General features: G+C 42.1%; 1 protein-coding gene across 11 annotated transcripts in view; it reads left to right on the top strand.

Moving 5' to 3' along the window:
* The window catches only part of Rg (A kinase anchor protein rugose), a 543,414-nt gene that overhangs the window by 505,454 nt on the left and 21,126 nt on the right, over positions 1 to 16,834 (top strand). For all 11 annotated transcript variants that reach the window (XM_076323637.1, XM_076323642.1, XM_076323635.1 and 8 more), the window contains one exon: positions 11,637 to 11,754. In XM_076323637.1, coding sequence (XP_076179752.1) covers positions 11,637 to 11,754 — 118 coding nt within the window. The remainder of the gene's footprint in view (positions 1 to 11,636; positions 11,755 to 16,834) is intronic.

Raw genomic sequence — 16,834 nt, 5'->3', positions numbered from 1 at the left:
ATTATTTAAATAATATTAATTATGTCACGTAACGCCAACTGTGGCATTTGTAGTAATAATTCTGTTGATCATTCATGTAGAACACCGAATCAAGATCGTGTCGATATTTCCACGAAAGGTCTGTTCACTCGATGAATTATTATTATTACTATTGAATAATTGAAGCAGAATTAATTATTTCTAAATGTTCGCATCTACGCGTGAATATATGCATATGCAATAACGCCACAGTTCTAGCAATAATTACATTTATCGATCGTTTGTGTAGAATATAAAATCAAGGTCGTTTCGATTGGATCGATTAATTTGTTGACAGATGCGTATATAATTAAATAAATACCGTACAATTTACAAATATAGGAAGACACGTTCGTACACTGTTTTCTCGCGAAAAAAAAGTTTCTCGAGGAAACTTTACAAAATTTTCACACGACGTAAAGTGCATCGAACTCGACTTAAGCGGCACGTTCAGACTGATCAGTTTGCGCATTAGCTAATGTGAACTGTAAATGGTGGACGTTGCCAGAAAATAAAATGACCTGGAAAGTCCCGAGCGAAACATGAAAAATACAATACACGTTTGCGTTTACAATCGAAAATCAATCGTTTCGTAACTCTCTTAACACCATTCGAGTACATCGAGTATTTCTATTTTTAACCACCAGATTATTCTCTAAAAACAACGAAGATCTAACAAGATTGTTTCGCGAGATGTTCCACCGTGTCCGGATAAAGGCGAAGAAACAAGGTCGTTCGCAATTTTTGGAAAAATCGAAACAAAAATTCGTGCAACGAAGCTCGTTGGAGAGTGTTAAAATATTTCTGTAAAGTGGAAAAGGCAAGAAACAATCGTACGGTGTAAAACGGTGATCTCTCCCCGCTTTGTGCTCCACACCCCCCATAGTATCGACGCCGAACGATCGCTATGTGGTACAGAGGTGGTTCGTAGGGTACGCGGAACGCGCAAACAACACAGAAGAGAAGTTTCTATCGAATTCACTTCCAGTCGAGTATATCTAATAGGCCGATCGGTCCTCTCGAAGTCCGGTTGGTATCCGGTTCGGTGAAAAGAGCAGTCCTAGGCAAATGCAGTCTGCGAAAACACGGCTCGGGGGTCTCCTTTTACGCGGTGCAGGTACGGGGGGCTCCTATTGCGTGGCGTCTCCTCATTGTGTAACGTTTTCGGCGAAGAAACGAACGACACGTCTCTCGCGAGCAGCCAGCCGAACCGATGCGGACGGAGGATCCGAGTCGGCCTTGTAAATCAGCTCGAATGAACATCCTCGCGTAATCCTCGAATAATCCAGGGCTCAGTCGTTGAGCTCCAACAGCCGGCAAAACTGGAGAGCCGCGGTGCGTATTTCACGGTTTCCTTGGTTAATGACACGAGAGGAGAAGAGGATCCGCGATTCGATCTGGACGAGCAGAACCAACCGCGTATCGAGAGTGACGAGACTTTCTTTAAAAAATACCGTGGCGATTAAAATTGTAACGTTACGGGTGGATAAGTCCTTCGAAACTACGAGTGGTGATTAAAAATGTGGTTACGAGTGAATCTTAGGGTGGATTTGGACGGTGTAAAGATAGTGTGGCAGTGTGGTAGTTGAAAATGTAGTTAAGTTTTATGGGAAGGATTCGAAGGCTGTACGGTAATTAAAAATATAATTAAGGTTCGATTTGGACGATTTGAAAGTACTATGGTAGTTAAAAATATAGTTAAAAGTTGATCTTAGAGTGGTTCTATTCGTGGTAATTCCAGGTATGTTTGAACAAATTCGACCGCCAACGATAAAAAGAATTCCCGTGCGCGTCGAGATACGACTGCTATTAAATTCAACTTTAAAAATTACGATGTAGCATCTATAGAGCGAGGTCGTGAAAACAGTAGGGGGATAGTAGTACTAGTGCACTCGAATGTCAGGAGTGAAGATCTCAGGGACCAATTCCGTGCAGTTTTTGAGCATTAGAGGATTAAGTGTCTCCGCGCACCAAGAGGGTTGCGACCCTGTACGGCGAAATACGACTGGTACTCTTAGGGATATCGTTTTATGCCACTCGTGCCTCAAGTAGCATTCTCGTGTACGTTTTCCATCGAGTAAACGCAGAGTACACTGATATTATATTCTCGTACGATACTTGCAATGGTTACACATTGTTATTGCTCATCGAAGCACCGTGTAAAATTATTTTTCCACTTCGTGTAGTCTTCCTGGAATATAACCTGGACAAACAAACATCTCCAGAGGTTTGTTGCGATCAAAAAATCCCGTGCGTTTAGATCGCAGCGATCTAAGGCTGACGTCGGCTGACGTCTGTCCACGCAAACGGAGCGCGTTGTTTTGCGATATCTGGGAAGCCACGAGTACGGGTTAATCAAAGGAAGAAACATTGTCGTTTAGTGTGTACCGAGCGCCATTAACTCGGTTCGTTCTGTCCAATTACTTTCGTTCAGCGGCTAACGACGAGGCCGAGTCCTTCTCCCCGAGATCCACATTCCGAGTCGGAGTGCGTTCTACCAGCAGTGTTCCTTGAAGGCTGCCATGCACGCGGTATACGCTCATTTGGACACTTATTCGTTCGCGTTTCGGGTCGTCGAATACGTGGTTTAACGCTGGAACCGCCGACAAATTTATGAATATTAAGGTATACCTCGTATCGTATCTCAAGAAAAATTATTCGATGAGAAAAAAGAGGAATTTATACGATTGCACGTATAGAAAAAGTCATAGCCTTAGAAAAACTTGCTGTAGAATTTAAAATAAATTTTGTTACGAAAGTATTTGGAACCAGTCATTTGAATCGGTTGGTAAATCCAGCGTTAATAAGGGCTCGAACTCATCATCGTGAGGAGCCCTTTGCGCGCAGCGTTCACCACGATGCGCTATCTCGCGCTAGATACGGTAATAAAGGTATGAGAACACGCACGTGGCACGCATAACTCATTGCCGGCCAGGATACCGTCTCGATGGCTCTCGAACGTTTTGCCCGCGTCGCTCGACACGCTCGCGGGAACGAAAGCTGCGCGCGGGTCGATAAAGCGGACAGGCGGAGGCAGACGCGCGTTGTTTTCGGGGACTTCGACGCCCGTGTATGACCAGTTTTATCGGTTTTGTCGTGACCCGTTGTTCACAGCCGAGTTCTACATTTTCACGCCCGGTCTGGGTTAACGCAATATTCAAAAATCACTTTCAACGCGAAATGAATCCTTTCTCGTTTGGGAATCGTTCGTACATCGATCGGAATTTTTCGATTTGTATCTTTGGTCGTTTTTTTCATCGATGTAACGATGCTTGTAATAATGTTTGAACGTTCTCGACTTTTATGATTCAGTTTCAACGAGAAATTAATTCTTTTTCATTCAGCAACGTAAATTGATGGGAATTTTTAGGCAGGGATGTACCTTTTGTCTTCTTTTGTATCGTTGTCTCATGTTTGACATAACAGATTCCTATGTACAATATTTGAAATTAATTTTGTATCGTATCTATGTTCGAGGATAATTTCAAAACTGTTGAAAATGTTAATTCCATTTCAACGCACCAAGCGACGATTACGATTATTTATTTGAAAAGTTAGTTCCCTGCAAAACACAAGTTTTTATCCTGACGTGCACCAGCGACAGGAAAATTTTTATTGTATAATATTTCAATGTTAATTTCTTCCCAAGTAACGAAATAATTTTGATTCGAATTAACGCAACTCGAAAAAGAAGCCCCGAATCTTCTTCCGATAAAAAAACCAGTTACCTCGATTCCTCGAAACGGAGTGTAACCACTGTAAAGCAGTAATCGCGCTCGATTGGCTGGGCCATCGCGACAGGGAAACGCGTTCATTATTTATCGCGTCGCATCGATCGAATACTTCTCGCGTCCGAGCAGCTGACGTTGCTCCGGAAAACGAGCAAGAACACCACGAGCAAATACCACCGCGTTAGTCTCTAACCTTAAGTGCGATTAACGTCACGCGCGCGAGAATATTCATTTATAACTGATATTTACGATTCATAAATTCCGGGCCGTCAATTTTTAACGGAACGCGGGACTCGCGCGAGAATGGAAGCTCCGGGCCACGGATCAATAGTCACTGCTCCGTCAATGATTCACTCCTCTCAGCGACAGCTAATCACCGTTAGCTCTGCCCATTATCTCGGCGGATAGTAAACTTTCATAAAACACGACTCCTGCGCCGACAAGTTTCCAAAACGAGCTTCTCGTAAAACTCCCGGTACACGCTTTCCCGGTCGGTGGCCACCGATAATTAACGATCGGGCCACTTTGTGCTGTTCGTATCCCGAATCGAATAAACCAGCGGTGTGTGCGCCGCACGGCCACCTCCCCTCGTCCTGGTTGTTCTCCTTCTCTTTCACCCGGTGCCACGAGCTATCGTGATTTCGAGTGGTTCGCACTTGGAAGAAGGAGCTCGGAGAGGGTGCTCTCGCGGACGGCCAACCGAGACCCTGGAGAACGGGGGGTCTATTATTGTCCGGTGCTTAATCTGTTTGTTGTATACCGCCAGCGGGCTGCTAAGTGGTCCCCATTCTACGGGTGCCCTATGGTGTACATAGAGGCAGCAGCCAGCGAGGGGGCCCTGCGAACGCGACACATGTTGTTACATCACGACGCCCCATTGTCGTCGTGGAACCCCGGCGCACCGCTGAGTCGGGACGACGACCACGACGACGATCTCGGTCGGTGAGAGATGAACGCTGCACGGGGAACACTAATCGCGCACCACTTGACACTCCACGAGACCGGGATCTCTTTTTAAAACGCGTGCGCGCGAGACCGTGTGCCCGTATGTGTATATAACTGCGGACGGTTCATCGAACGTGTAAACATATTAGTCGCGCGAGAGTGGTGTAACTCTACGGTGACGGTACCGAGCGATCCACAAGGGTGTTTCGACGTTTCGACGACTCACTTCTCTAAGTCGCGTTTCTAAGTTTGCGTATTCGTTTGACCGAGTTGGATGGAACAAGGATTCGAGAGGGGAAGTCGATGTAGATATATTTTTTTTAGAAGTGTTTTAGTAGAAAAAATGAGAATAGGTTGGTTTGAGCATTAATCGGTGGTAAGTGTGGAACAGTTTGCGTAGGTTTATGTATCGGTTTGAGGAAGGTGGATGGAACGAGGATTCGAGAGGGGAAGTCGACGTGAATATTTTTTTTTAGGAGTATTTCGATAGAGAGAATGAGAACAATTGATCAGTTTGACGAACAGTGTGGTATAGTTTTAATAAATAATAGATGAATGTCGAATAGTTTCTATCGCCAGCATGTTTTAGATATGGAACTATAAATTTTGTCCCAGATGTGGTAATAGAACTATTTAATCGGTAGAGTTTGATTTGAAGACACAAAATATTAATAACAAACCGGTGGTACAAAAATGAAGAGTCCTTATATTTTTTCCTTCGGTGTACTTATCTACCGAATCTTAACTTCCGTATACTATCAGTACATGTACCGAATGCTGTCTGAACTCGTTAATAAGAATATATATCGCGTCGATAACGATGTTTATCGTTAACAGAACTCGAGCGATATTTAAATATATTTTAATACCTGTAAATAATTGTTTCCTCGATATCTTATTAACAAGACATCGATACGTAATTGGTCAACCACGATTGAACGAAATTTATCGACTGGTATTACATACATTACATTTTCACTACGTTCTTATCTTCGCTCCGATCGATCTCGAAGAAAGTTGTAATCGTAAATATGTTTATTACTTCCGCACAGTTTGCCAAGAACGAACTCTCGATGATAAATAATAGTATCAACGAATGGTGAAAAATCTGTGCTAACAAAAGGTGTCATTTAGGTAGATAATTTACAGATGGTAGATAAGAAGAAATAAATAATATTTTTCTCGTGTTCGTCGTAGTTTTCGATACTCGGAGAAGGTTACACGTATTGATGTTTCGATATGCAGGATACATGGAATACAAGGAAAATTAATGGTCTTCCGGAGTGTCCATTAACCTATCCCTACGAGGATGTACGATATCCAATACGTGTTGTATCGCTATCAGAGATATCCAAATAACGAATGCCGTATCACGAAGCGTCTCTTATCAGTTTCACGCAGTGTTTGCGAGGAGTCTGCGCACACGTCGTTAGGGGTTGGCTCTGTGCATCCATCCCTCCCCTTCCATCTGACTTTCCTGTCCGAATCTTGCGCGTCGAATCGACTGGGACGACTCACTTGCGTACAGTTTCGTTTACGCATTTGTAGCGATCGATATTCCGAAAAGTATTCTTCGAATACTTGCGCGGGAAATTTTTCTTCGACAAACGTTCCAAAATATTTCGCAATTTCCGTCTCTCCGTTGAATTCTCACTGTGATCATCCGCGACAAAATCGTTTATTCGAACGTATACGTATAATTTTATCGAAAATATTTCGCTATTTGGATTCGTCGCATTCGTTTGTAAAATAATTAGAAGATCGCCCGTTCGAGCGACTTCCTTACTCCGTAAGTGACTATTCAATTACTTAATAGATTGTACAATCGTTTGATAAATTAATTTCATACACAATTCCAATGTACTCTGAACATTTCGTGAAAATTATTATCATTATTGTAAACTTGATTTGTTTCCGTTCTTTGCTACATTGACGCAATGCTTGCAATATTTTTGCAAACGAGGATTTCCACATCTCGTAGCTAATGTTGTTTTATTTATCAAACAATACTTTTAGTATTAACATTCACAAAGTGTCGACGCAAGTCTCTACAGCGCAATGCTTACTTCACATCCGGAACATTCCAATACGGTGCATCACGTTTAAATACAATACATTAATTCGATGATCGTAAATCGATAGATCCCACCGACCAGTACACACACACACGTATCACAGATCTATTTAATCGACCCACGATTTACAGCCATCCCTACTTCATCGGTGACGATTTTCGAGAATATTTTGCAAGTTGCTCGCGCCACGAGTTCTCACGGCGGATCCTCCGTGACAAACTTAACAGTGTCGCGACGATTTATTAATACAACCAGCACGCGCTGTACTTAATCCCTCGGGTTGACGCGACGTTTTTACGGTCCCCGGAGGTTTCGAGGAACTTCTCCGGTCACGAGCGAGAGCCTACCACGCGGCCCGGTGACGATTTTCGAAAATGATTTCGCAACTCTTCCTCAACGTGCTTCGAGAGTTCACACGACGATCCACCGGGACGAAGTTAACAAGTGTCGCGACGACTTATTAATACAAACAGCACACGCGTTGTATTTAATCCACCCCACCCCTACCACGAGTTGACGCGACGTTTATGGTCCCGGGAGGTTCCGAGCCGCTTATGTTCCTGTAATTAGATTTCGACATGCGTGCGCTGCACCGCGCCACCCTAACGTCATCTCTCGTATTTACTTGATCCGCCGCGACTCGTAGGGAACCCACACCGATGCCCACGCTTCGTCGTTATTCGTGAAAACCTATTCATTTGTGTTCGACGTGGTCCGTTGGTTCGCATTCTGTTCGCCGCGTGCAGCCAGTCTCTTTTTTTTCCCCCGCGTTGCGTTATTACTCGATATGAATTATTTAATACTCCCACCTTAAAGTTTCGGCGGTCCGCGTGGTCAAACGGTAAGGAGTTCGCGTTTGCAAGAAGTTCGTCCGTAGGGTCCCCAGGTCGCCGCAAGAAACGGATATATTAACAAATGTTGTACGCGAAGTGACTACGGAATGTCTTCTTAAAGGTTTCTTATTTATAGTCCTACGGACCGACGGATCTTATTGTTCGTGTTCGTACTTGTTGCTCTTACGTGTTTCGTTCGCATCGATTGTGTTGGCGATTACGAAAGTGGGCTAAGTCGTATATTTTTAAGGTATACCAGGTGTCCGTTTTATTTGGACACGATGGAACTCTTGCGAGGAATTGAAGGTATCGATGAAAGGTTTCAACGGTAAGTTTTTTACACCGTGAAATTGGGTATAGTGTATTGGGTGATACTCTGTATTAAATACGATTTTTGTACGAATTTCTTCGATATCTGTGAACAGTTTCTCGTGAAATATTGTTCGGATAAGATAAACGATGAATTTATTTTTGCAAGATCTTTCATTTAGGGAAGTTTCATAATTTATGAAACTGTGTTTCATTTTTAAGATACTTTAATCTGTACGGGACAAAATTAATCGCTAAAATTAAAAAGAAATATTCGTAATTAAAGTTCCGAGCGACACGAGGTAGTCGGAAGATTAGAATACGTTACTCTCTCGAATTGCATTAAATTTAATTAATACGATTCGTTTGATGTATCGTTTTTATCTGTATTCTATCAACGCAAACTTCTCAAACATACGAATTCTTAAATTAATATTTTTACTCGTTGGAAAAGTAACTAAAGAACCGTCCAAACGAGCATAATTTTACATTCTGATCATATTACACGGCCTCGGAATATTTAACGCATTGTTTGAAAAAAAATCCTGAAACAGGTATTCGTACCTGATTTCCGCCAGAAAGATACATATCGCTTTCGAAATATTTATTCTTCCGAATAGAAGTTGCATCCACCGTTGCTGGGAAGGGGTTAATCGTACAATTCTAATCGCTGATGTTGCTGTTGGATAAACCAACTGTGTTCATTACCGATTCGTTCCATCTGTAGGTTACTCTCTCGACATTTCCGTTATGATCGCATTGCCCGTTATCAATTCGTTTCATCTGCAGGTTACTCTCTCGACATCTCCCTTGAAAGCCTCGCGTTAGTTGAATAATTTTACCCGCGTTGTACGTTACCAATTCGTTTCATCTACGGATTACTCTTTCAACATTTCCGTTAAGAGTCTTTCGGTGCCTCAAATTGATCGCATAATTTTAATCGTGTTCTACCGATTCGTTCCATCTGCAACTTTCTGGAAATCTCCGTTGAGATTTCAATCACATTATTCTTTCCGGATTCGTTCTATCCGCAACTCACCCTTTCGAAATCTCGGTTGAAAGCTTCATAGTGTCTAATCATAGCATTCTAATCACATTATTCTTTACCGATTCGTTCCATCCGCAACTCACCCTTTCGAAATCAACGTCGAAAGCTTCATAGTGTCTCTGGTGTCTAATCGCAGCATTCTGATCACAATATTCTTGACCGATTCGTTTCACCCGCAACTCACCCTCTCGAAATCTCCGTTGAAAGCTCCGTGGTGTGCCTGGTGTCTAATCGCAGCATTCTAATCGCGTTGTTCGTTACCGATTCGTTCCATCTTCCAGATTACACTCACGACGTCCCCGTTGAAAGTCACGTAGCGTCTCCGTTGTCTGTATCACCGCGTGAATTAATCTCAGAAGCGGTTACATCGATACCCTGGGCGTCCCCTGGCCCCCATTACCATCGAGAACAAGAATTTCGACACCGCGTCGCGGCGACGACAGATACGATCTCGTTGGCGTTTCCGTACAGGAGACGTTAAACACGGAACGGCTCGTTCTGCCGGATTATATCGAGGATAATTTCATTTGCCGCGCGTAAGGACACCGCGACGTCGGCGTCCGCTCATTAAGCGGGAAAAATTGAAGGGCCCCTGCGCTCGGGCCTCAGAGCGGTAAATCGGCTCCCCCCCCTCGGCTCTGTCCATCTTTTGTCTTGTCCTTCGCCTCTTTCTCCTCCCGAGCTGTGTCTCGTCCTTTTTCTGCCTCCCCCTTTTCGCCTACGAGTTGTTCACGACCCGTTCGAGAGCGCAAGTCCGCGAAGTCCTGGGATCGATTCCCGGCTCAGCAGGAGGCTCCTCCTACCATGACGGCCATCTTGCAACCGGCACTGGTCTCACTATATCACATCACACTTCACTGCATCCAGGTTGCATACTTACAGTCAGCCATGCGATCGCACCCCGACTTTGTACCGCTCGGATGTTCCCTGGATGTTCCCTCGGCGGTGACTACGTCTCGCTTCCGGTCATTTAAAATCCTCCGTGCTGACTTTAGACGATTCGGACGTACCACGACCGTTGATCGATGCCTTTCTCACTCGCGGTAAAAATTTCGAAACGATCGATACCGGTTTCGAACTCTCCTGGGAATCGAATTGGAGCGCGATCCGAGTACACTCTATTCTCTACAGGTTGTTCCAAGAGATAGGGCTTTCTCTATTGGTCAGATTTTTAGGTTTGGGTAAGTGATCGATGGTTTGTAGAATACTAGAATAAAGCTATAGATTAGCGAACATATTCGTGAACACTAGAAAGCTCACTTTCGTTGGAATTAATATCTTAATCGAAGTCTGTGATACAATATATATTCGTTTTAAATAAGGAGAATGAGTCGTGACAGAGTTCGGACAAGTAGAATATCCTTGGCGGAGTACTCGATAAATGTGACCGTTAGAATTTCATTTCTAATAAAGGCTTTGACTCCAAATTGGATTTCAATGACTTCGAATCGGTCTTTGTGGTAATTATCAGAGATTCGAACAGGCGTCTATTTACGTTGCTATAAATTACACTTGCGATTAAAAATTAAGATGGCTTCGAGCGGAATCCCGTTACAAGTATTTTGGAGACGAGAAAATCTCGATATTTCTGGAAAAGAAGCGCATGTTAAAGAGACGTTAGAATGTGAATATTATCCCGAATCGTTTGAATGTTAATTTACTACAGCGAGGAAATGTCGTAACTTACTCCTTACTTTTCAATTCCAGCTTCAGTTCCGCTGCCTTAATTTATGTAATTTAAATTCAACAAGAAAAACTAGAAACATGTAAGTTACGCAGGAATAAATTTCACGTACAACAGTTTCATTCTTGGCGATCAACGAACCAGCTGAAATATCATTCAAGATATTCAGAAAAATTGAGCAGTAAATCATTTCATATTTTATGAACAGGTATTTTTGTTTCTAAATCGACAACTGTTTGGTAGAATTCTACTGTCCTTCGTCTAAACGTTATAGTCGTTTCGAGACAAATTAGAAAACATCCTCGATCGAAACTTATCGAAACGCTCTGTCAGGTTATGTTCAATAATCGTTATAAGTTCATCTCGCATTTTACGGCTTTACGTACAGAGTGTACCAGGATTTACCAAGAAAACTATAACCAGTATGTTCTACGAGTAGTTATGTGAAACATAAACGTATAAATGTTCGAATAAAAAGTTTTAATACGAATACAAAGTCTATCTAAGATTACAACAGACTTGTTCTCACTTTGCACAGTATATTTAAGATCGATTATATATATATTTCCAACTTGCACTGATATAAAGTATTAATTAACACTACACGCACTGAAATGAAACAAAATCGACACAAAATTCGTATAACATAACCTCTATTTTTCGACTCTCTTGTACCGACAAGAGTAGCAGCCATTTTGAAACGCAACACTAACAGTACCGATTAAACGAGATCGCATTAATCTCTCGCAAAGATAGAATAAACATTGTTCATCTAATCTTATTCTACACCAAGACTCTTTATATAAAATATCACCATGCCCTTCGTAGTACATATGTATCATTTACTAGTATTTCTTTCTTCCATTTAAAAATATCCTTGTACCTTGTATCGTCCATCGAATTAAATATTCCTTCTCCCGTATGTTGGGCGATAAACTCGTCGTTATCGTCAATCATTTCTCTCTGTCATCGTTAATTTTCTTTCTGTTTCAGGTGCTCAAGTACTGCGACCACTTGCACGGAAAATGGTACTTCTCGGAGGTCCGAGCGATTTTCTCCCGGCGTTATCTGCTCCAGAACGTGGCCATCGAGATCTTCCTGGCCAGCAGAAGTAAGTCGTGCGACTCGTTTGGTTCGTTTCGAATGGAGGCTGCCGAAAGAGCGGCGGGGCCCTTTGCGAATCGTCGCGCATTCCGTTTCTTGCTCGATCGCCCGTGCCTTTCTGCATTATTTCACACGACGTGATCTAATCTGGCAAACTGGAAACGGAATCCCGAGCGCGCCGCGAGGTGTGCGCCCCCGTTTGCTTTTTACGCAATAAATATCTGCCCCGCATTACGGTATCCCTTTTTTCGCGACCGATCTATCGCTCGCTTCCAGCTACACCTGCTGTCCCCGTTTCTTCTGCAATCATTGTCCCGATACGGAAAAATTTCACCACTTATCGAGCCGTTTTCTATTTAAGAAACTTCGGCGCAATCTTCCCTCTGTCCGCGAAATATTCGAGAAATCGAGTTTCGAATACTCGAAGTTACACATTAATGGTTGTTCTTTATCAAACTTGATTCGTGGACTCGAAGAGAATTCATTATTTCGATTAGAATAGATTTTCATATTCTAATTGTTCGAAATGTTTAAATAGAAAGTTTAAAGAGATACTCGACTGGATCGAATATTTTTGAAACAGTTAATGTGTATTCCTGTTGTACGTGTTCGAGGGATACATTTTTCCAAGTTGTTCTAATACGAGAAATGAATTTCTTCCCCCGCTGTTTCGTGGATTTGTGGTTATAGCCATGAAATATTAGACATGCTATTTGATACGCCGGGAAGATAAACATAACCTCGCAAAACAGTCGCGTTCAACATGGCAACGGATAAGGTTCATGTTCAGCGCTGTATTCTCTTCGTATACCAATAGGAGTTAATATTATGCCTTACGATACGTGTTATTATTGGTTCAAACTGGCTTATAGTTCTCGTCTCGGTCATTTTGTTCGAAAATGAATATTTATACCCAGACCTAACCGCGATTCCCGTTCTGCTGCGCGATACCATCTTGTATCGCTTGACTATTTGTCAACTCTAAACACTGACTATCGTTCGACGTCCAACAGAAGAACCGCATTTTTAGCTATAAATATTCATTTTAGAACGAAATGATGCAAGACGTATATGCTTCTTTCATCAGGACCTACATCGATATTTCGTCGATCGAGAAACTCAACATTCTTACGTTTATTTACGTATTTATCGAAATCCATACAAAATTATACAAAAAAAAAAAAAACATAGAATAACAATAAACATTTCAAAATGATATCGAAACGGAAACGAAGAGTAAGAAACTTAATCATCTTACAAATTCAAGAAATTCCTCAACATCGACGTTTTGGAAGAAACGTTTAAACAATTTGAAACAATATAGCTAATTTTAACACAAACGAGCATACTTTACACACTTGTGAACATAATTTACTTTACGTAAACGTTTCAACAGTTGATTCACCAATCTTCCCCAAGTACGTCGCGTAACGATAACTCCCAAAAAGATAGAAACGATATCAATATTCAATCAAAGTAAGAATAACGTAAACCTCGTCGATAAACCCGTTACGGCGCCGAAAAGAATCTCTTACAAATCACCCGTCCAGAACCTTTGCGTAAAATAAACTACGCGTGTTTCGGCTGTAATTAGCCACATTGTTTCGTTTCTTTTTCTTAACGAGCAGTACTCGGTATTTATTTCACGGACAATTTGTCGCGGCCACAATTTGCCGGCTTGTCGAAAATATAGCGTATAAAATAATTCTCGGCCGTCCGATATCAGTGCCATCGGTTCGCCATCGCCGGACACGTGCTTCTCGTTCACTCGTTAAAATCTTCACCGATAACGTGTCGCGACGCTTACGAAAAGCTTGTCGCTCGGTACAGCGCTGGAGAACGTCAAGTGAAAAACGAAGGAGATGGAGGCCGCTTCGTTATCTCGATTTCATTGTAAGGTGTTAAAACATTCCTCGGGGCCGTGAGTCGAGAGCATCGGGACGCCGCGGCGGCGGTGGCGGTGGCGGTGGCGGCGGTTTCGCTTGAAATATAGTTGTTCCTCCGAAGAGGATCGTCGGTCGCTTGCGTACGCTTAAACAAACGTGGGAGAATTACTTATACCTGGCCGTTGGGCCACAATCCCTGCTGATTATTTCTCCACGGGCGCAGATAAATATCCTGGTGGCCGTCCCTCGATTCTAATCTGATCTCGACATTCGATGCGTCGTGAAGCGTCCACGGCGGAATGTGTCATCCCTGCTAGGAGCCTTCGTCGTTCATTAAAAAATTACTGGAAACGCGCGCGAGCGAACGCGTGTACACCTTCGTTCGTTCGTTCGTTCGTTAACGGGCGAAGCTAAAATGCCACGGTCGGCTCCTGTCGCGCCGTGATAAATCCTCGAACAATAAAAAAATACGGCCGAGTTACTTTATACCCCGAACGCCGTTGTAACTTTCACGGATCTTTACGAGACGGTCCACCCTTGAATTTTGCTCGGGAGAAAAATCGTCCTGTTTTTCTCCGCCGTGGTCGCGACGATGATCGTTACGACGTCGGTGTCCCGTGAATATAGTGTAATCTTAACTTTTAATTGTCGGTTACAGTGAACGATTAACTTTGTTAATTTATGTGTATACGTTTTGTACCTACACGTTGTAAAAACTTGGAGGACTTCTCTTTGCCCCGAGGGAACTACGGGCTCTACGGAGTGCTTCGTAACACGATCCAAGTTGCCTAATTACCGTGTCCGTTAGGAGCGTTTTGAGTCGAAACGGTGAGACAAATGGGCGGTCCGAGGATTCATTTCGAAAACGAAAATTCTGCTTCTGTCGTGTTTGTAATTTTCCACGGTATTTGCCTTTGGGTTCAGGTTACTTCATTTCGTGCGCTAAATTTGATACTAGCGGTGAAATTAGATCGTAATGTACAATTAATTCAGTCGACCGATTCGAAACGTTTATTGGAAAGTAAATTGCATTGTCGAACTAATTTCTGAAATAGAACCGACAATAATTCCTCGATACTTTTACGGGAGATTTTTCTTTTTAATCGTAATCGACAGAAGAATGTTCGATCTAGCTTCGATCTATAGAATACTTTACTTTCTAACCTCAATCGAATTCTTTTCTCTCTAACCTCAATCTGTGCAATAATTTTCCTTCTAACCTCAATCTGTACAGTAATTTTTTCCTAACCTCAATCTGTACAAAATTCCATTTACTTTTTAGAAAAGAGAAACATTAGTTTTTCATCATCCAAACTTAATAATTTCACACTACTTCGAAAGAAGTTCAAAATTTTTCTTTTCGAGTATCGTTACTTTCTATGGATAAATTATTTCCTAAAATCGATCTACAATAATTGTCCTTAGAAGTTGACCGTTACCGTAACTTTGTATACGTATTCTCGAAGAATTTATACGAGAATAGCAAAAGCAGTGTAAAATATTCAAAAGGCTGTAAAAATACAAGGTTAGGAGGATTCTTTGATTCTTGTAGCTCTCTGTGATCCCGCCTTTTACTTTCCTTCTTCCTTGATTAAGACCGACTCGTATATCCTGGCCCTGTGTTCGGAGTTACATAAATTACGCGCAAGTATTTATGGTAACTGTCGCTTCGCACGCTACCCTTTGAACTCCGGAGGGACTCTCGGCCTATGTTATTAAAGCCGTGAAATTAAGTCCATCGCGTATCCTCTTTTCATATTTCCGCATTTAACTTTGCGCCCTAAATGCGTTTACGGAGCGTGTCCAACGCTGGGGCCTCTTTCAATGAATCATTTTCTTTGATTAAGTAGAAGCGCGCGAGTTGGACGCGGCAATTCGTGGCGTTTATGCTCGCGTAAAGTCGGTAGAATTCCTCCTTCTAAATGACGAACTTAAACAGCCTTTTAAGTTGATTTTGCGTCACGCTAATTTTCCTGTAAAACGAACGAAACGTATCGCGCGATTCTTAAGAAAGTGGTCGAAACGAATTTGAAGTTATCATTCGCGCTTATTCTCTCGGAATTGTTACTAATTGTCAGTCACGTGAAAATAAAACGATAATAATAATAAGAAAAATTCTTGAATCTTTCCCTGAAAAATACGAGTCTCGAAAACACGGACTGACGTCTGGAAAAAATTAATTTCGCGGTTTAAGATAAACGAAAGTCGGTGTTACAAATTTGCAACGTTCTCTTTTCCATTTTTTAAACATTTCAATTTTTGAACAAACACGATTAAAATGGCTTACGGATTAATATCGAGTACATAGAAATCAGACTCAAGGGCAAATATGTACAAAATCATGCAAAAAACGGTACTAATGGGCGTCTTAACGATTAAGTTACAATCTCTATAAATAATCTGCGTTCAAATTGGTACCTTAAAGAAAATATAAGATAAAGTACCACGAATGGCACGATTGCAACTCCCCTCTACTTGCAATTCTCCGGTTAACGATCAATATTGATCGATGATGGAGATTACACGAAAATTCCCCGATTATCAATCAACCGGTCGAGTAATCTAAAATTCTTGAATCTTCCTACGCAAGACCTTCGTCCCGAATAACCATACAAATGGTTAATTATCGACTCCAGTAATTCCTCCATATATTATAACACGAGCCATCTTCGCCACTGTTGGAGTCTCTCAAACATATTTAATTATCGCGATATATCTTCACGAGAGTATTATCAATGTTTTGACGAGGTTTTCCCAAAGAAAATAAGTCCAAACGCGACTTCGTTTGTTTCACACTTGATTAAAACGTATCTGAAAATTTTTCAAAACGATTCGAAGAGGTTATACAATACAATTACGAGTAATCTTGACAAGATCCTGCATGGATTCATTTTCCATCACAAATCCATTAACAATATTCTCGAAAAAATCGTTTCCATTAATTGACGATTCATTTCGACAACGACAAAGGTCTACTCCAGGCATAAAACCACTATCCTCGATACAACGACCCGAACCGCTCCTTGTATCGAGGTACCACTCCTGACACACTCCCCTCTGATACGAATTCCATATCACGGAATATTTCACATCCATCGGACAACGCGTTACGTGAATTTAGCAGGAACAATCCTCGGCCAGTCATAGCCGGCGATGCGAGTAAGAAATTCGTCCTTGCCTCGCCATCCTTCCGAATGATTG

Source organism: Ptiloglossa arizonensis, chromosome 11 (assembly GCF_051014685.1).
Source record: "Ptiloglossa arizonensis isolate GNS036 chromosome 11, iyPtiAriz1_principal, whole genome shotgun sequence".
Lineage (NCBI taxonomy): Eukaryota > Metazoa > Arthropoda > Insecta > Hymenoptera > Colletidae > Ptiloglossa > Ptiloglossa arizonensis.
This window is presented reverse-complemented; position numbering and strand designations above follow the sequence as displayed.